The sequence below is a fragment of the Tenrec ecaudatus genome, chromosome 1, assembly GCF_050624435.1.
Source record: "Tenrec ecaudatus isolate mTenEca1 chromosome 1, mTenEca1.hap1, whole genome shotgun sequence".
In the NCBI taxonomy this organism is placed as follows: Eukaryota; Metazoa; Chordata; class Mammalia; order Afrosoricida; family Tenrecidae; genus Tenrec; species Tenrec ecaudatus.
Genome location: NC_134530.1, coordinates 125,872,127 through 125,891,913, shown reverse-complemented (window position 1 = coordinate 125,891,913; position 19,787 = coordinate 125,872,127). Strand labels below are relative to the sequence as shown.

Here is a 19,787-nt window from a genome sequence, read left to right as displayed (position 1 = left end):
GTCGAGCATACACATTCCAGCTCATCAGATTTTCCTGGGAGTCTGGTGAAACTTTACCCTGCTCTGCTGCGTGGACGGGTCGGCTGGGAGGAGGCGTCCTGAGGCTTCACCAGGGGATTGGTCGGTGGGAACCTGGGCTGTTGTGCCCAATCCCATTATGAATGGCCACACTGGGGTCAGTCCCTCCCCCACCAGACATTCCTTGACTGTTAGGGCATTCCATAGCAGTCCCATTCAGGCTTTCTTTTCTGGTTGTTTTTTTTTTTTAAACTTTCCATAAGAGCCTTATGATTTGATGACACGTTTGTGCCCCGTTTGTCTTTTGTTTCAGAAATAAAGAGAAGAGTGGTAGTCAGCCGGCCTGCCTGGATCACATGCAGGACAAGAGAGCCTTGTACCTCAAAGCCCACCAGTCGGAGAGTTACCTGCCAATTGGTACGTCTTTGGGGGTCTTTGGGGAGGAAGCCAGTATGACCTTGATTTCCTCAGACCCATTCTCTGCCCCTGCTGGCCTCCCCTAATTGAAGGGTGAGAAAAGGCTGGAGGGTCAGGCTGTGTAGAGCTATCTCCAGATGGAAAGCACTGGCGCTTTGTCTGCTAGCAGCTAGTCTGCAACCACAGCCTCCCGGTGGGCACCGCTGTCCCCATTTCACAGCTGTGAACACTGAGGCACAGGGAGATTCAGTAGCTTGTCCAGAGTCACCCCACTGCTAAGTGGCCAAGCCAGCATTTAAAGTTAGACTCTCCAACTCCCAGCCCACTGGCTAACCGGTCCCCTTCATGACAAGCCTGCTCCCATAGCCTCCTTCCCGGACATTGGGTGGAGCTCCTGGCAGAGCAGCTGGCCAGAAAGAGACCCCCACCCATCCTTCCTCACCCCTGTCCTCTCATGGTAGGAGAATGAGGGGTTCGGGGTGCAGGCAACCCCACCTCAGGTAAGCCCTGGTATCAGTAGGCAGTGAGTGGGTTTTTATCCCCTTTATAATGGGACTTCCTTGAGACCACCAAGAGGTCTCGTTAGTACTACTTCATAACTACCCCTGAATTTGTATGGGGATATGGGGATCGTCTCCATGACACCCCTTTCTGTTTCTAACTCTCTCTCTCAAGCTGGCTGGGACTCACCCTGCCTTTCAGAGTGACTCAGGGTCCAGCACGCTACCTGGCTAAACATTTGTGTGTCTTAAGGCCAGGTTAGATCCTTGTTTTTTCCTGGCCTGACCAGCTGCCACCCGTCACTGGGATTGGGAGCAGCCCCAAAGTGGGGGAGGGCCGCTCAAACCTCTCCATTGCTCTAGATTGGGGGTGGGGAAATCGCACTAAATTTGTCGTTTTAAAGGAGTGAAAATAGAATCCCAGAGGCTTTCCCTGGGGGGATGGGGCTGTCACTCGTGTTTGTTCTGTGTGCAGCTAAGCTCAGCTCTGTCCCTCTCTCCTCTCTCACAGGCTGCAAGCTGCCCCCTCATTCCCCAGGTGTGGACAGAAGCCCATGCCCAAGCTCACCCGTGTTCAGGACGGGCAGTGAACCCACCCTGAGCCCGGCGCTGGTTCGGAGGGTCTCCTTGGATACTAGGGCAGGGGAGGCCCTGAGGGGCTCGGACAGCCAGCTGTGCCCCAAGCCTCCCCCGAAGCCTTGCAAAGTGCCCTTCCTCAAGACCTCCCCTCCTGCGTCCCCATGGCTCAACTCCGAGGCCCACTACTGTGAACTGAACCCAGCCTTGGCTGCAGGCTGCGGCAGGGCAGTGAAGCCGCCCTTATGTGCCCAGGGCACCTCCATGGAGCAACTGATGGCCAGGCAGAATGGGGCCCCAGGGCCCCGGCACTCGGGCACCAACTACTTGATCCTTGATGACGATGGGATGAGACCTTGGGAGCCACTGGCAGCGCAGACAGACAAGGGGCAGGAGGACTGGGGTGAGTTTGTGAAGCCCCTGATGGAAAGCATCTCCTCGTTCAGGCCCAATGACTTTGAGTCGAAGCTCCTTCCTCCAGAGAACAAGCCCCTGGAAACGGCCCTGCTGAAGCGTGCCAAAGAACTGCTCACCAGCAGCGAGCCCCGAGTCATCGCCCAGCACATGCTGCAGATGGACTGCAAGGTACATGCAGGGCAGGCATGGGCGCTGCCCTCCTCTTGATTTATAGGGGAAATCTGAAGATAGCATGGGCGTGGGCATTTGTTTAAGGCGCGGGACCCATGGGCAGGATAGCCTTCGCCCAGGCAGGAAGCTTGTAAAACTCACCTTGGGCAGAGGGCACACCTGCTGCGAACACACACACACACACACACACACACACACACAGATGCAGAATCCCTCTTGTCCTTCCTGATACTTTATTTTCACTTTTCCTGTGATCTCACCTCCATCAGAACAGGTAAAACAGTCCAAATGGGCAGTTGGTGGTAGAGGAAAGTGTAGTTTCTTGAGTAGTGGAGCCTTTTACTTTAAATTTCATTATGTTTATTGTTATTAAGAGGATATCTAGTATACATAGCATTTTTAAAAGTTCATCTTGAGGTTTAAAAATAATGAGTACTATTTATTAGAAAGCACACAAATACAGATTCAAAAACGTCATAAACACACAGAAGCCTGTTTTCTGGCGATCACTATTGTTCAAATGTTACATATATTGTAAAAATCCACCAGCTGCCGTCGAGGCAATTCGGACTCATGGTGACCTCGCGTGGGGTTTCTCAGGCTGTAATCCATGGCAGGAGCAAGCAGCCTCATCGTTCTCTCCCAGAGCAACTGGTGGGTTTGAACTGGCAACCTTGTGGATAGGAGCTCAACACCTAGCCCACCTACTGCAAAGCGGCACATTGTAAATAATCACATGCCTATGAGGGAGCTTCAAAAAGTTCCTGGACAAATGGAATGAAAAGGCAATGGTATTTTCCCACAAACTTTTTGAAGCCCCCACATGTAGGCAGGGGTGGCCCGGGACTATACGCTGGCTGTTCCAAAGCCCCGAGTCTTTCACTGAACTGTCTGTCCACGTGCGTACGTCCTGATCATTTCTGAGAGGAGCGCCTGTCTCCCACGCATGGCCGCCGGCGTTAGGAGCAGAGCTGCCCCCCAGGGAGCACATCACCAGGTCTGTCCTCCTGTGCAGCGACTGGGGGTTCAAACCACCAACCTCTTAGTAAGTAGCCGAAGGCTTAACCAAGGCTTCAGGCCCCCAAGGCTTCTATCAGGGCCCCGTGAGATCGAAAGCTCCTTTTCAGCTGTGACTCAGTTACCTCAGTGCCAAAGGTCACAAGACTTACACCGAAACTGGGTTTTCCTTCCTGGGTCATGAAATGCCCACCTCTTCAGGGAAGTATGTCCCCAGGGACTCAGGGAGTGAGCGAGGCCTCCCGCAGTCTTGAGCTCAGAAGCTCAGCCAGTTGGCGCTGTCCTGAGGGCCAGCAGTAGAGGGCTCCCTTAGGAGCGGGTCTGTCTGGTCTACACCTGTGTGTGGTAGGAGGGGCTGGGAGTGCAGGTCCCGGATGAGACCAGGGAAGGGACGCACTGGACTCTGGTCCACGTGAATGATGGGCTGCGCGTGCTTGGCCCGAGCACACAGGTAGTTTGACGTGGTTCCCTCCTGGAGAAGGACTTCAGGCTTGGGGAAGCAGAGGGTCAGCGCAGAAGAGGAGGACTCCCACAGTGCCTGCCTGCGTGCGTGCGTGGCCTCAGATATCACAGCAGTTGTGAGGCTGGGTCCCCAGGGGCCCGGGGCCCTTCGGGTGGTGAGAGGATTGAGGCGCTTTCCTCCAGTGGGTCAGGATGCCGGGCCCTCGATCTGTGAGGTGGACCTGCCGGCTTCTCCTTCCCAGAAGCTCCTGGCAGAAACACGGCCCCGGTTTCCTAGCAGCCGACTTCCCAGGGCGGTGCTTTAGGAAGGAAGCGTTAGAAGGTGCCCAGAGCCTCCAGCAGCCAGGAAGCCAGAGCCCCCATCTAAGCGCAGCTGAAGGGCCTGCAGTCTTCCTGCCCACGGGGGCCATTCCATGCTCTTGGTGGGGCCTCCCCCCCATCCACTGGGAGGATGCCAGCAAGAGAGGCTGGATTCAGAGCCCCAAGCATGAAGGCCAAGCTGGGAGCAGAAGCAGCTGGACTCTTGCCCACCCCCACCCTCCCAGGTCAGGGTGGGGCTGAAGCTCCTTCCCACTCCCTCTCCAGGTTGCAGCCATTTCCTTATTCTCTTCCCAGAGCCCCTGGCTTCTGGGTGTCCTCGCAGCCACCGCGCTGGAAGAGGGAAGACCAGCAAGAGCTGTGCTGCTGCACGCGACCACAGCAGCAGCCTCACTCCCCCGGGAGCCCGGCAGGTGGCGTCTGGGCCCCACGTGCCGCCCCCCACCCCCACACGCCCAGCACAGAGCCCAGCACTGCCACTAGGACAGTGGGTGGTCCTGAGAGGTCTGGAGCTTCCGCCTGGGCACAGGGTCCAGCCGGCCCCCGCCACCCCACCCAGCGACTGACCAGAGCGGGATGCCCAGGAAACGCTTTAGACATCAATGGGTCCCTCACCCAGTCCCCCAGTTTTGTTGGCCTTGTTCCTTCTCCCAGATACTAGTTCTGCTCAGCAGGACATCCCACCTGGACTGCCAGGCTCCAGGGTCTGGAGGATAAGTGTGCTCCTTCCCAGGGCCTTCTCCCCTCCGAGACCCCCAAAACCAAATCCATAGAGTCTATTCCGATTCATAACAACCCTCGAGGACAGAGCAGAAGCGCCCCTTTCGGATGTCTGAAACTACCAACCTCGGCCAGCTCCCAGCTCCTCAAAGTTGCAGTGTGGTGGTGGGTAAAGCCACAGGGCCCAGATGTTAATGTATGGCAAGTGACTAGTGTTTTGCCTCCAGCCTTGATAAGCTAGCCCACTGTGTGTCAGCCGGAAAGCACTGGCTCCCTGGTGTTGGAGGCTCCAGGGCTGGCCCATGGTGTTGCAGCGAGACCCCTGAGGCAGAGCCTCCATGGGGTCAGGTGGCATGTCTGAGTTGAATTCTGAAAGCTTCCTTGGCTGGATGAAGGAAGCAGAAAGCATCTTCCATGCAGTGAACAGCAAGCATGCCGGAAACCATGGGGAGAGGGACTGGCGGTTCCTTCTGCGCAGATTCCTATACAGTGAATGGGATCTGTCTCACTGCCTTCGATTCCGTTCTGACTCATCCAGACTCTAGAGGACAAGCGAGAACTGCCTCTGAGTTTCCAAGGCTGTCGCTCTTTAAGGGAGTAGAAAGTCCTGTCTTTCTCTCTTGGAGCTGGCTGGGGGTTTTGAACTGCCAATCTTGCTGTTAATAGCCCAAAACATACCCACTGCGCCACCAGGGAGCATGGGTTGGGTGAGCAGTCATAAGATCAGGGAAGGAGGCTGTTGGTTCTTTCCTTCAGCGCTTTCCAAATCCAGATTTCTAATGGAGCCAAATCCCTGCCGTCAAAAGCCTTCAGTGATGGAGACAGGCCCATTGATACGAACAGAGGGCAGGAGAGGCAGCAAGTGGGGCCCAGCCATCGCCCCACATTTTAGAAGGGCTCTTGGCAGCTGGGACGAGAGTGAGCAGGGTTGAGCCAGGCTTCTAGAAAGGCTCCCCTTGCAGCAGACCCAAGGCTGTGGGATGAGGTGTGGGCCGAGGGAACCATTTATGCAAGGCCTTGCCCAGAGCAAGTGCTCTGTAAGTGGTAGTCCTTCCTCCACATCTTAGAGCCCCAGGGCCTGGGGCATTCCCCTGGGCACCTCAGCTCGGCCCTGCAGTGTGAGCTCAGGGCCCCCCTTGATCTGTAGCTCAGCTCTGAGGCAAGCAGGTGCCTAATCTAAGAGTGGCCCAGAGCACCACACTAAAGAAACAGAATGGAGGTGTCTCTCTCTCTCTCAGAGCAGGGCCCGTCGGCTTTCTGCTAGGACTTCTAGAGAAAGACGTCAAAGCAGAGCCTTTGGATCTTGACACACTGTGCGTGTGGTGTGGATTGTAGGGCGCCCCACTGAGGGCTGCATCAGCAGTCGTCCAAACGAAGGAGCACTGCACGCAGAGCAGCCTTGCTGTGGCCCAGCGGACAGCTCCTTCCCAGGCTTGGGCTCTGAGGGCCTGTAAGTCACACTCATGTCTCCAGATGGCTTTGGGAGGCCTTCAGGCAATTAGGTCCACTGCAAAGTCCTTGGAAAGTGTGAACTTGGCTGCTGTGTTAGATAAGGGGAAACTGAGGCTCAGAGGGGGAAACAGGCTCAGAGAGGGCATCTGAGGCGACAGCATGAATTCCACATCCTGTTCTCTGCGGGACAACTAATTCCCACAGTCCCATTCCCCCAGGGCTGACAATAGTTCCTTGGCTCAACCACGGAAGTCAAGGGTCAGGGTTAATAGCGGCGCCCTAAACTTCCAGATGGCCCCTTTGGAAGACATCTGGACTGCTCATGTACCAGGGGCAATTGTAGGGGAGGGGGTCACCACCCCCAGGTTGAAAAGAGCTGTCCTGTGCCCTCCACATGTTGGTCAGGCCCTCCTCCTATCTGCTAGTTGCATTATGTCATCAGGGCCCCGGAGAGATGCAGAGGTTCAGTTGTGACTAACTATATACTGCCAAGGAATCCTGATCCCCACAAACTGTGGTTACAAACGAGGATGGAGTGGGGGTGAGAGAGAGTAAGACCGGGAGAGAAACAAAGAAAGCTCTGCCTTTTTTGCAAACCTGGCGTGGGGGGTAATGGAGGGGAAGGGAGGGGCAGGGAAGGCTGGAGAGGGGCAGGAGTGAGTGAGTGAGCCAGGCCCTGGCTTTCAAGTCCCTGTATACGTTTGATCGTTTCCAGATGCCTGGTGTATTTGCAGAGCCCAGGAGAGGCGTAATTAAGGGTAATGGCAGCCAGCCGTGGCTGTTAAGTGAGAACATGAATGGCGAAGCCACGGAGGCATTGGGAAGCTTGGCCGGGGCTCTGCTTTCCACCGCGGGGGATTTCTGGGCTACACTGGCAGCCCTGCGTCACAGCCTCACGATCCAGCCTCCTGGCCGGGCAGAAACACTGGGCGGCCAGAAGGCATTCCCCTCCCCACTCTCCCTGGGTAGCCCTAGATCCGGTGGCCTAGTGGGTACGCCTTGGGACGCTAACCCTTCAGCAGTTTGAAACCACCAGCGGCGCCACGGGAGAAAAGCGAGGCTTTCTGCTCCCTAGAGAGTTAGAGTTCACAAGGGCAGGTCTATCCTGCGCTGTGAGGATCGCCGAGTCAGCATCCACTCGATGGCAGCGGTTTTGTCTTTCCTTCTCCTAGTTGCAGACTGAAATCCCCCAGATATCCAGGAAGACTATTTCTAGAAGCACTACTCTGAACAGATAGAAATGCATAAACGCACCACGCAAAGCAGACCCCACATGGCCCCAAGCCCACTTTCTGAACAGTGCATCTGAACTTCTGTTCCTGCCAGGTTGCGAGGATACTTGGGGTTTCGGAGGAGATGCGGAGGAACATGGGCGTGAGCTCTGGCCTGGAACTCATTACCTTGCCGTTTGGACACCAGCTGCGCCTGGACCTGATTGAAAGGTGAGCGTCGCTGTCACCCACGTGTTCCAGGCCCGGTCAGTTCCTCTGCAGAGCAGCAGGCGTCCAGGGGCGCAGGCATGGGCCCAGCCATGGGGCCTGGGGGCACATCCCTCCAGGACTCTTCACCCTCCCGCCCCCCCAGAGGTCTGAGCCAAGGAATTCCTGGAGACACACAAAGCCTTTCCGCAGAGGAAGCAGCTAACAAAGAAAGCGTCCTTGTCGCGACACCAGGAGGCGCAGGCTGGAGAGCAGCTGTAGTGCAGGCCCAGCGCCTGGTGCCCGTACGAACATTAGTCCCACGCCCTTCCAGCCTGGGCAGGGGCACAGCCACGGCCGCTTCTTGCTGCCTGGCACAGCCCTGTGTTTAGGGTTGCTTTAGGAATGAAAGCCTGAGCTGGTGGGGAAGGGCACTGACTGAAAGCTTGCTCTGAGGGGTGGACCAACGGGGTGGTGGCCTCACCTCTGCTCATGAAGTGTGACAGTGTGACCGCTGACCCTTAGGAACTAGAAAGACGCTGTCAGGCACGTGTTTAAGGGCAGAGGCAGGAACTGAAGTCCTCCTCTTTCGTACACATCCGCCTTTTAAAACCCATCAACCAGTGACAGGTGATTCTGCACCATTACCACTTTCACATTGGGCTGCTAGGCGCGAGGTCGGCAGTTCAAAACCACCAGACACTCCGTGGGAGGAGAAAGACGAGGCTTTCTACCATTCTGGGCTCAGAACCCACAGGGGTCATTCTACCCTGTCCATAGGGTCACTGTGACTCAGAAGTAACTTTGGCTTTCAAGACCTTGTTATTCGAAGGTGCCCTTCCCGCCCCCCCACCCCAACGTTTGTCCATTTTCCATGGCTAACAACCCATGGCCTTCCATGACGCCCTAGGTGACAGCACTGTCCAGTTTCTATGATGACCGAAGTGTCTTAGCTGTGCTGGCCATTACGGTAGCCACGAGCTCACGTGGGTACTGCGCTCTTATACTACTCTGTTTAAATGGCGGTGAGTATCTCAGCAGTCGGATGTCAGCCTCCGAAAGCAAGCATGGGCTTTCCAAGAGCGCAGACTCACAGTGGCCCTTTTTAGGGGTTCTGAGGCTGTACGTCCATGGGAGCAGATAGCCTTCTCCTCTGTCAAGGCGGCTGGTGGATGTGAATCCCCATCTGTGCGGCGAGCAATCCAGTGCCTATACCACGGCTCCACCGGGGAGCAAACAGACTTTGTTAGGATGACTGATTCCAGTGTTCTGGTGGCTGGGCTTCAGACTGCAGATGTACCCCCAAAGAAATACCCATGCTGTGGAACGGAGACTTCTGGGAGGACGGAGGTTAGACACTTTGCTGACTATTTTAAGCCCAAGATGACCCAGGCAGCTGGTTCTTATAAAGACCTAGATTGCTTTTAGGTTTAGAAACTGCATACACCAGCCGTTCTCAACCTGGGGGTCGAGACTACTTTGGGGGTCGAGCAACCCTTTCGCAGGGGTTGCCCGATTCATAACAGTAGCAAAATGACAGTTGTAAAGTAGCAACGGAAATATTTTATGGTTGGAGGGGCCACCACATGAGGAACCGTCTGAATGGGTCGCGGGATCAGGAAGGTTGAGAACCACTGGCATGAGCAAATACAAGGGCACGCTCGAGCCCGCTCTTGACCAGGCAGCATGCTCGGCATCTGAAGAGCAGGAGGGCCAAGCAGCGCCTGTGCCTCTTCAGGTGCCAGTGACCACTTGACACCGAGCGGATTCCACTCCCCGCTGGTGGCCTTGTGGAAGAAGGCGCCTCTGGTGGGTTCTAAGTGGCAGCCTCTCGGTCCGCAGCCCAGCGCCACCCAGGACTCCTGTGCAAGGTGGCTTCGTGCCTTTGGGGAGCCAGAGGAGGTTCTATTTCTCAACATTCCCCGCTTCCCGCTCAGATTCTTCCAGGTAGTCTCCACATACCCCCTCCGCCCCATGCCCCGGAGCCTGGCTCTTGGGCTCCAGTCACGTCCCCTTGCTGGTGTCTGGGCTAAGGGGTCACCGTTGCCCAGAGATGAGCCGTGTGCCACACTTCCTGTACCTGCATGGGATCTCCTTCAACCTGAAATTGCCCGTGTCCAGGCCTGGCCGCCATCACACGGTGTGCCGGCCCGGGCCGGGAATTGGGGTTTCTCTCTCGGCTGTCTCCTGGTGTGCAGCCCACTCTGCAGCCGTTTCTCCCTGCCCCTAGCTGCTTACTCGGCGAGGATCTGGCCCCTCAGCTTGCTTCCCCCCATCACGGGCTTGTGGGAGCCACCTACGAGAGCCTGGGAGGTGGCCGCATTGAAGAAAATGTGCTCCTGAAAACGTCCAGGAGGATAGGGGTCCCGAAGTGTCCAACGGACATCACCTTCTTGTGCTGAAGAGTCAAATACAAACCACCTTTACTCTGAGCTTAGCACCTTGCTCGCCCATGCCAAGAGGCAGAGCTGGGCCACCCACTACCGGTGAGGCACGGTGCAGGGACAGCTCAGGCACCAGTGGCCTGCTGTATTGGAGTGACCGGAGCTGTGCGCTGGGGCACATATACCAGTCGGGAAGGACTTAATTGAGATGCCCCGACCCCATGCTGGCTGGGGGTTGCCACTGTGACGCAGGGCACCTGCTGTCCGACCCCATTACTATCAGCCCCACATCCTAGAGAGAGAGGTTCACCCGTGTGGCTCAGGGAGAGAAGGGAGGCTTGTCGGAAAGGAGACTTGGATTTTATTGGGGTCTGGCTGTACCGGCATCTTCTAGCCTCTTAGCTATTCAATCTGTGTCCACATCTCCGTTCATTTTCTGGCCTCTTGACCATGGTACCGGCATCCCCGTGTCCCCCAGCTGCTCGCTCCTGCCTTTGTTCCCATCCCCCCGAGACTGCTGGGAGCAGGATATCTCCTCTTCCTGCCCTTTCACACCCCAATCCAAGGCTCCCCAGAAGACCCTGGTGTGGGTGCTGGGGGACCCGGCATCAGCAGGGATGCTCATGTGGTGGCACAGGACCCACATGCCCCCAGGGAAGCTTTGACCCCAAGGCTAGGCCTGAACCTGATCATGCCATGCTGGCCACACAGCGCCTCCCCTCCCCCATCCGGGGTCTTGTCACAGCCAGCCCTCCCACCTGCCCAACCCTGCCAGCCCACCTCAGGATGGTGGTGGAAGTGACGGTGGCGATATGCCAAGACAGCCCTTCTCCCGGTCTCTTCGACCTTTGGCTTCCTTTTCCCGCCTCCTGCTGGCCCTGGGCCCGACCTCTGGTCTCCTCCCTCTCAGACACAGCACGATGGCCATCGGCATTGCAGTGGACATTCTGGGCTGCACGGGCGCCCTGGAGGACCGAGCAGCCACCCTCAATAGGATCATCCAGGTGGCAGTGGAACTGAAGGACTCCATGGGAGACCTCTATTCCTTCTCTGCCATCATGAAAGCCTTGGAAATGCCACAGGTAGGTGACCACCTGCTCGGTGGGGTCCCTTAGGCCCAGGCTGGAGGTCTGCAAGCCCATGCTTAGCAAACCGTAAATTACATCAAACCTTCGTGACAGGGACATGGAATCGTAATGAATGCTGCTTTGGTGAAATGAGGGGGGGTACCCCCTCTGAAAAACAGCAGAGTCATCTGGCTCAGTGTTTTGTTTTTAGTTTTACTGACATATAATGTGCTATACAATTCAGTGGTTTAACTATATTAAAGAGAGTTGTTCAATCACAATTTTCTTCATTCTTCTACCATTAACTCCCTTGCCATAAACCTAAGAAACGTAATAATCTACTTATTGTCTCTGTAGACTTACCATCCAGGATTTCATCTAAAGAAATCATACCAAAAAGCCCCAACAGCAAAATAAAACACAAACTTCAATCCAAGTGGAAGCTGAAGTAGAAACTAGAACAAATTAAAAATGGGTCAACAGGAAAAGCAAATGATAGAGAAGATGTTACATTGTAACCTAAGTGTATCTGCAGGAATCAACTTTCCCACGCACTCTGTATAAGGGCAAGATTGTTCACATCCCTGTGCAGTGGTCCAAGGGCAGTCGGTGGAGGCTGGATCCGAGTGCTGGCGCCCTTCTTAAAAACAGTGGGTGGTGGCTGGACACGACAGGGCAGCATCCTCAAGGAAAACAGATGCCCCCAACAGCCAATCAGGATGATAATGTTCTGGCAAAGTGTGTTGCCTAAGAGATGCTCTGGCTGGCTCCCCGGGCACGTGGGCTCTCAGGAAAATGACTGAGGGAGTTCCTATCCAAGACTTCCTAGAGTGGATTTTCTTAGATGTTTTCGGGTCAGCTAAGGCAGACTCTTCTGCTAAAAAAATCCAGGTTCCTCACCCAAATCAGACCCGCTGCCAGGGCGTTGAGTCTAACTCAGAGACCCTGTACAGACTTCTCCTGTAATTGTATAGGATCGGATCGGCAGGGCCTGCTTTGTCCATGTGTTTCTAATTCCCAGCATGCTTATTTCCTGTGATCCTGCCGAGGGCCGAGCTAGCAGGCGCCGTTGACTATGTAGCCCTCCAGCCCAGAGCTTCCTGTGAGGAGTAAAGAGGGGGTGTTCATGGAGTCCTTTTGTGGCCGCCGCTACCCACGACACCATGCTCAGTGGGAGGGATTTACCTCAAACAAACTTCCATGAGCTCCAGCTCACCCTCTTCCTTTGTGGAGTCCCCCAGAATCTCCAGGGCTGGGCTGAGTCAGGGCCCTGCTAGGGGAGGCAAGTGGGCAGACCTGGCAGGCCCGGGGCCGGGAGAGGGGCTGCAGCACAACCCAAGATGAGACTTGCCCCACTTCCAGGCATCCTGGCCCACACTTGCTTGTATCCTACAGCCAATACCTGCACCTTCTTCTCCCCTCAGCTGACAGTGGTAATGAGGAAGAGGGGCCTCGGGCTGGCAGGGCCAAAGGAACCAGGGCTGCTTTGGGAAAGGCGGAAGTGCTTGGCGGTGGGGGGGTGGGTGGGGAGAACAGGAGCTGGGCGGGGAGAGGAATATGGTGGTGGCCAGATGAGCAGCCCCACAGCCTCACGCTCCAGCAAGTCCTCCCACCCCGCTGTCTACACGGGGAGCTCCTAGACGCCCAGATGGACCCCAACTCTGCTACAAAACTCACCTCCACCAAGTCAGAGTAGAACCACTCCTGCGGGTTTCTGAGACTTACCTCTTTAAGGGAGCAGAAAGTCTCATCTTTCTCCTTCAGAGCAGCTGGTGGTTTCGAGCTGCTGACCTTGTGGTTAGCAACCCAACTTCCAACCCATACCGACACCATAGACCTCCGTGTTCTGCCACTTACCAGCTGTGAAATCTCGGGCAACTTGTCTACTGGCCCTGGCTTGTGTTTTCCTCCTTGTAAGACAAGAAGACCTGCTTCACAGATTGAAACGAGACTGCTCCTGTTCCTATTTAGGACCCGGGCCCACAGGAGTTCTCATTCTCGAAAGATCAGTGCTTTCTCCCAGGTTTCGCATTGGCTTGTTGGTTTTGTGGTGTGAATTGGGGGATTGTATGTGGTGTGGCGATTGCAGTCAGAACACAGGAGATGGAATGAGGAGTGGCATCTTAAGGCTGGGCAGTCTGTGTGTCTCAGCATTCTTACTGACAAGGGGCATTCGAGTGTCCCCATCACCCGCCTTGATTGTGACACTAGGAGAGCTTACCTCAGGGAGGACGCGGGCCACACCCCCACGGTTAAAGTATGGCGGCGCTCCTGTGCCCCTAGAGCACTCTCCGGACCCTTGAGCACAGGCACACACTGACCAACATCTTCACTGTGGTCATTCTGTTACAGCAAAACTTGTGGAAAACTCCTGTCTGTAGAAGAGTAAACTGGGAGGGGCAAAGGATGAGGAGCTGATACCAAGGGATTGAGTAAAAAGAAAATGTTTTGAAAAAAATGACAACAGATGTACAGATGTGTTTGACACAGTGGCTATATGTGTGGATCGTGATAAGAGTTGTAATAGCCCCCCCTCCCAAAAAAGAGTAAACTGATTTATCCACTAAGGAGACACGTAACAAAATGAGACTGTTCTAGTTGCACGAAATGGCAATTTCCGAGTTGGGGGCGGGGCAGTTACATCTGCTTATGGTGGGTTTTTTTTAAAAAGGTGTGTGTGTGTGTGTGTGTGTGTGCGCGCGCGCGCGCGTACACAGACTGAGGGTGGATCTTTAGAGGAAAGCGGCAGGGGTGGGGTGGTTGGACATAAGCTTTTCGCTGTACATTCCTTTGTTTTGCCCTTTGTACATAACTTTTTAAAAAAAAAACTATGTTCACTTGCCACTTCATAATTTAAGTGAAGAGTTGATTTTGGAAAGAATCTTTTCCATCGTCACTGACACCTTGACTTCTTCCAGATCACACGGCTGGAAAAAACGTGGACCGCCCTGCGACACCAGTTCACGCAGACCGCCATCCTCTACGAGAAGCAGCTGAAGCCCTTCAGCAAGCTCCTGCAGGAGAGCCGGGGTGAGGGGCCCACCTGCTCTGTGGGCGGGAACCCAGCAGCCGCGTGGAGCGGGCAGGGCTGCTGGCGGGTAGGGCGGCACGGCTCTCCTAGCATTGCTGGTAGCAGGGCTGCAGTGGCTACAAGTGGACCCTAGTCAGGTGGCTCACCTCTGCCCTACACGAAGGAACATGACAAGGGAAACCGTCCCTCCTTATTTTCCAGAGTCCACGCATGCTCTCCCAAGCAATGTATCGGTCCCGCTGCTGATGCCTCTGGTCACCCTGATGGAGCGCCAGGCCGTCACGTTGGAAGGAACCGACATGTGGGAGAAACATGACGAAAGCTGTGAGATCATGCTGAACCATCTGGCCACAGCCCGGCTCATGGCAGAGTCTGCGGACACCTACCAGGCGAATGCCCAGAAGATCCTGGAAGGTAAGAGCGGTGTGGGATCAGCTGCCCTTTATGAATGAAGGGAGCTATAGGGGGGGGAGCCCGTGTCTTCATTCAGAAAAGACAAAGGTGTTCCTTTTCCTATGCGACTGGCCGGTTCCTTCCTCTTAATTGCTAAGGAACTAGAATCTCCTGTTTCCTACTCCTCGGTGTCTGCCAGGTCCGTGGTGGAGCAGAGAAGGGTGTTGGAAGACCTGGTCAGGTGGCCGACCGCTGGTGTCTGTGAGCGGCCATGCCAGGGGCTGGAACTGCATCTGGACTTCATTTCCTGCGGCCCGTTCCCTCCCACTTAGATCGGAAAGTGCGTTCTCTGGGGAAGTGTGGGGCTGACTGTGGTATAAGCTGGCGACAGGTCCTACGGCAACAGGAAGCATCTCCCTCCACTGGATAGACAGTTACCACAGCCTCTGTGCTCAGCACTTGCTAGGTGCTTACAGAGCTGGGGAAGAAACCGGCCGTTCGGCACATCGGGGCACATGCAGCACACCAGGGAGCAATAGGGAAATGCAGCCGACGTAGGGAAAGATGCCAGGACAGAGGAACGACTTCCTGGAAGAGAACACTTCACTGGGTATTAAAGGACTGACAGGGAGCCAGAAAGCTGGACGGAAGGCATCCTCTGGCCTCGGGTAGCTCATCTGACAAAGATACTCTGGTGTCACATGGAAGGATGGACTGGAAGGCTTCCAATGTCCTCCCACCAAGAGCCTGTGATCCCAAAGGATGAGAATCTCTTCCCTTGTGACTCTGGCTGAGAGTAGCCTGAGCATCCTCAGCCTTAAGTAGACCAGATCTCCTCTTAGATGGAGAAGAGAGTTGAGAAATAGATCCACACGTATGAAAAGCAGTGGATTTTCAGTAATTTATTGGAGAAACAAAACCACATGAAACTCACTGCCATCAAGTCAATTCTGACTCATTGGGACCCACCCAGTAAGACAGAGTAGAACTGTCCCTGTTGAGCTTTGAGATGGTCATTCTTTATGGGACTAGGAAGCCCATCTTTCTCCTGCAGAGCTGGCTGGTGGTTTCAAACTGCTGCCCTTCTGGTTAGCAGCCAAAGCAGATCACCATATCACAAGGGCTCCTAATTTATTGGACAGAGTCTGTCAACTGGTGCTATAACTACTGCATATTCATATATAGAAAATGAGTATTAATCCTACCTCTTACCATACACAATAAATAATTCAAAATGGACCACAGGCTTAAAGCTTCTGTAGGAAAATAAGAGTAGAAATTGTTTACGTCCTTGAGTTAAGCAAAGATTTCTTAGGACATACAAAGCACGAAACATAAAACACTGATAGATCAAAATGAAAACAAAACTTTGTTCTGAAAATATAAGGCCCACAGACTAAGAAAATATTCGCTACATATATGCCTGATAAAGAACTTCTTGTATCCAGAATATACAAAGAATTTTTACAACTTAATACTGAGAAAACAAATGAGGTTTGAATAGCCAAGTGATATGAATAGAAGCTACAATTTAGGAGATATACCAATGGCAAACAAGTACAAGGAAAGATGTTTAACACATCAGGAAAGTAAAAATAAACCACAATGAGATACCACTACACCCACCCTATAGTTTAAAAGAATGACAGTACAACCAAAAATGTGCTGGAAAACGGGTTCGGCTTATCCACGGGTCAGTGGTACCCCAGCGAGGTCTAACATCTTGCAGGTGATTGCCATTCCTTCGCTGTTCATTCAAAGCCCCGCTGACATTGCAGGGCTTTGAATGTTTGTTCACTCACATCTAACCAATCAGAGCCGTCCTATGACGTGGACGGCTCCAATTCGCAGAAGAACCCGTAGTGATTCACTTACGCAGGCAGCTGAACTGGTAAGGATGTGTCTGTGGCTGCGCTCCATCTCTCCCCTCTGGTCTCTGTGTTAATTCACGTCCTGCATTTCCCACCCTAGGCGTATACTGGAGTCAGTCAGTTTTTCTGGTTTCCCAGGTAATAATTAGGCACCTGGGCTTATATTCGGGTCGGTTTATATGAGTATATACGGTAAATGCTGAAGGCACGAGGAGAGATTATAATCTTTGATGTGTTGCTGGTGGGACTATAAAGTGGTATAGCCATTCTGATGGTTTCTTTACAAGTTCAGCATAGACCATAGCAGGCGACCCTGCTGGACAGGTTAGAACCGCTCCAGACGGCTCTAGGGCTGTAGAATTTACAGAAGCTGACCGTGATGCTCTTTCTCCCTTGGAGCACCTACTGACTTTGAACCACTGACCTCAGAGCTTCACCACTGCACCACCAGAGCTCCTTGTATTTTCCATGTGAGCCAGTGTGTTAGACAGGGTTCTCTAGAGAGACAACACCTCGCCATTTATCTCTCCGCCCTTCAATTAATCCTACTTGTGTTTATCAGCCAGGCTGGCACAATAAACTATCGCAGCCAGTCATGCTACTCCTGCAGAAATGAACACGTCTGTCCACACAGAGGCTTCTAGACAGACGTTCATAGTCGCACTATAATCACCAGAATTTAGAAACCATCCAAATGCCATCAGCTCATGAATGCTATACAAAATGTGGTATGTCCATACGACGGAATACTACTCAGCAGTGAAAAGTAAGATTTTCTGAAAGCCAGCATCAATTTGGAATAATCTCAACGGCATCACGATGCAAGTCCGTGTGCATGAAACCTCTAGAAAAGGCAAATAATGGCAGAAAGCCAAGCAGTGACTGGCTGGAGTGTAAGACAGGAAGTGGGTTTGACTAACAAGAGGTACCAGGAAACTTTCTAAGATGATGATAAAACTGCCAGTGATGGTTGTACAGCTATATAAATTTACTTTAATACACCACGCTGGACAGTTAAAATAGGTGACTCAAGTGGCATGTACCCGATACGCAAGTAAAGCTAATTTTACAAGAAAAGTACTTCGTGCTGCTCAAAGTTCATTCATTCTGTGGTGTTGAAGTGCATTTCCGGGCTGTTCCTTCTCAGAAGGTGCTCGGGTCCCGCAGACGCGTCTCTGCTTCCCTTCCCAGGCACAGCCCCTCTGGTTTCAGCGTACATTTCCAAGTGCTAAGGGAGCCAGCTCACTTTCATCCTCCTTTAGATAAGCAGGTTTTTGGTTTGCGTTTAGCACTCTTGTTCCGGCAGAACTGTTTTAACTTTGATTTTTTTCACTAGGTTTTGAACCAGATGAGGAAATGAGTGAACTTCTCAAGACTGAATTTCAAATGAGATTGCTATGGGGCAGCAAAGGTGCGCAAGTCAATCAGACGGAACGCTATGGGAAATTTAACCAGATCTTAACTGCACTCTCGCGCAAATTGGAACCTCCTCCTGGGAGGCAGGCAGAGCCCTGAGAAGTCTCCAGAGAATCTGAGGACAGTCTTGCAAGCTTCTCAAGTTTCTTCTTTGGGAAAGCTTACCACGTGATACAGTAACAAAGTGCAAACCTGACAATATGCAAGCTTCTAGTATCCACTGGGTATTAAACATGTAAATTGCACAGAACACACTTATTTATGAATTGTTTAAAATTACTACTGATTTTAAATAAATGATAATTTATTATTAAGGTAACTACTATTCTAATTCAAGAGAAGACCTCGCTGTGTTGACTGGTTTCTTTCTATTATCACTGTATTTGTCTATTTCTAGTTTTTAATTCCATGTCAGATAAGTGTAAATAGAGTTTTTGTTTTTTAAAGAGCATGACAAATTTCAGAAGGTATCAGTTGTATGATATTCTTTAAATAAATAGGAAAAATGTAAATAGTCATGAATGAAAATACATCTTCTTGTGTGAAACCATTGCATCTGGTCTCTTGCAATATTAAGCAGTTTATCCCAGTGCAGTGTCATCCCACCTTTCCTGGAAGCCATACTCTGAGAATAAACCCAAGTTGGTGAAGTGGCATCACGGTTTCTGGCTTAGCAGACAGTGAATAGTGAACGAAAGTAACGCTGGCTTCAGAAGACCTTGCGTGTAGACTTTGGTCAACTTAATCTCCTCTAAAGAAAAAGACAAAAGCACCACAACTAAGACCCCACAGGGTAGGACAGCGCACAGATGTCCAAGCAGGTCAACAGTCATAGGATATGTAAATGTCCAAACCAGTTAAAAAGTAGGCTTGGTCACTAGCTTTAAAACACTACCTGACACTGATTGTGAGAAACACGAAGCCCAGAGATGGCCATTGAGAGCCCCCAGAACACCCCAAGGCTGTTGTGAGGGAGGAGGTGTGAATTTTCTCAGGGATGTTGCAATGCTTTGAGTCCTGGCTTGGGCAGTCATGGCTAATAGTTTAAGCGGCACATTATGCATTTTTTTCTGTATGCTTTAGAGTAAAAAAAAAAAGTCTAAAGACACTTGAAAAACCAATATGCAACACCTAGGAACATTGCTAACAAAAGATGTGAGGAAATGTGGAACTTTGTTTTGAAACTTGACAGCACTGAGGGGCGAGGGGAAACAGGCACCGCACGGATGGAGGTTCCGCGCGATTAGAGGACACTGTACCAGAAAGGCACTTGTTGCCCTTAAAACGACCTAGATGTGGAATGCGAGATCCAAACTAACCCCCATCAGGCCTGAAAAAGCTTTCTCCAACGCTTATATGGCTAAGGATGACTAAGACCATCTTGGGAAAAGAAGAGACCGAGGTGTGGGATATGTCCTAGCAGATATATAGTCTCAGTAGTAAGCTACGTCACTAAGAAATGCATCAAAGAACAAAAAATCATATCATTGTGTGCTCACCTCCCTGAGGTGAGCCCATCTGTAGGCAACTGGACATCCCCTTATGGAAGGGTCACACGGGGAAGAGACAAACCAGTCAGGGTGCAGTGTAGCAATGATGAAACATACAGCTTTCCTCTAGTTCCTAAATGTCCCTCCCCCCCCCCCCCCGGCCACACACACGCACACACACACAATCATGATCCCAATTCTACCTTACAAATCTGCCTAGACCAGAGGATGTACACTGGTACAGCTAGGTACTGAAAACACAGGGAATCCAAGACGGATGATCCCTTCAGGACCGATGGTGAGAGCGGCGATACTGGGAAGGTGGGATAGAGACAGGGAACAGATTATAAGGATCTACATATTACCTCCTCCCTGGGGAACGGACAGCAGAAAAATGGGTGAAGGGAGATGTAGTACAGCTTATGATATGACAAAATAATTTTTAAATTATCAAGGGTTCATGAGGGAGGAGGTAGCAGGGAGGGAGGGGGGAAAATGAGCTGATGCCAAGGGCTTAAGTGGAAAGCAAATGTTTTGAGAATGATGAGGGCAACAAATATACAAATGTGCTTTACACGATGTATGCATGGATTGTGATAAAAGTTATATAAGCCCCAATAAAATGATTTTTTTAAAAAGAAATGTCATT

At 52.4% G+C, this 19,787-nt stretch overlaps 1 protein-coding gene across 2 annotated transcripts in view; it reads left to right on the top strand.

Moving 5' to 3' along the window:
- Positions 1–17,989, top strand: part of BCAR3 (BCAR3 adaptor protein, NSP family member) — a 123,237-nt gene extending 105,248 nt beyond the window's left edge. For both annotated transcript variants that reach the window (XM_075558538.1, XM_075558533.1), the window contains exons 6-12: positions 332–435; positions 1,447–2,096; positions 7,395–7,510; positions 10,781–10,952; positions 13,856–13,967; positions 14,170–14,382; positions 17,569–17,989. In XM_075558538.1, the coding sequence (XP_075414653.1) occupies positions 332–435; positions 1,447–2,096; positions 7,395–7,510; positions 10,781–10,952; positions 13,856–13,967; positions 14,170–14,382; positions 17,569–17,747 (1,546 nt within the window). In that variant the 3' untranslated portion in view covers positions 17,748–17,989. The remainder of the gene's footprint in view (positions 1–331; positions 436–1,446; positions 2,097–7,394; positions 7,511–10,780; positions 10,953–13,855; positions 13,968–14,169; positions 14,383–17,568) is intronic.
- The last annotated feature ends 1,798 nt before the right edge of the window (positions 17,990–19,787 follow it).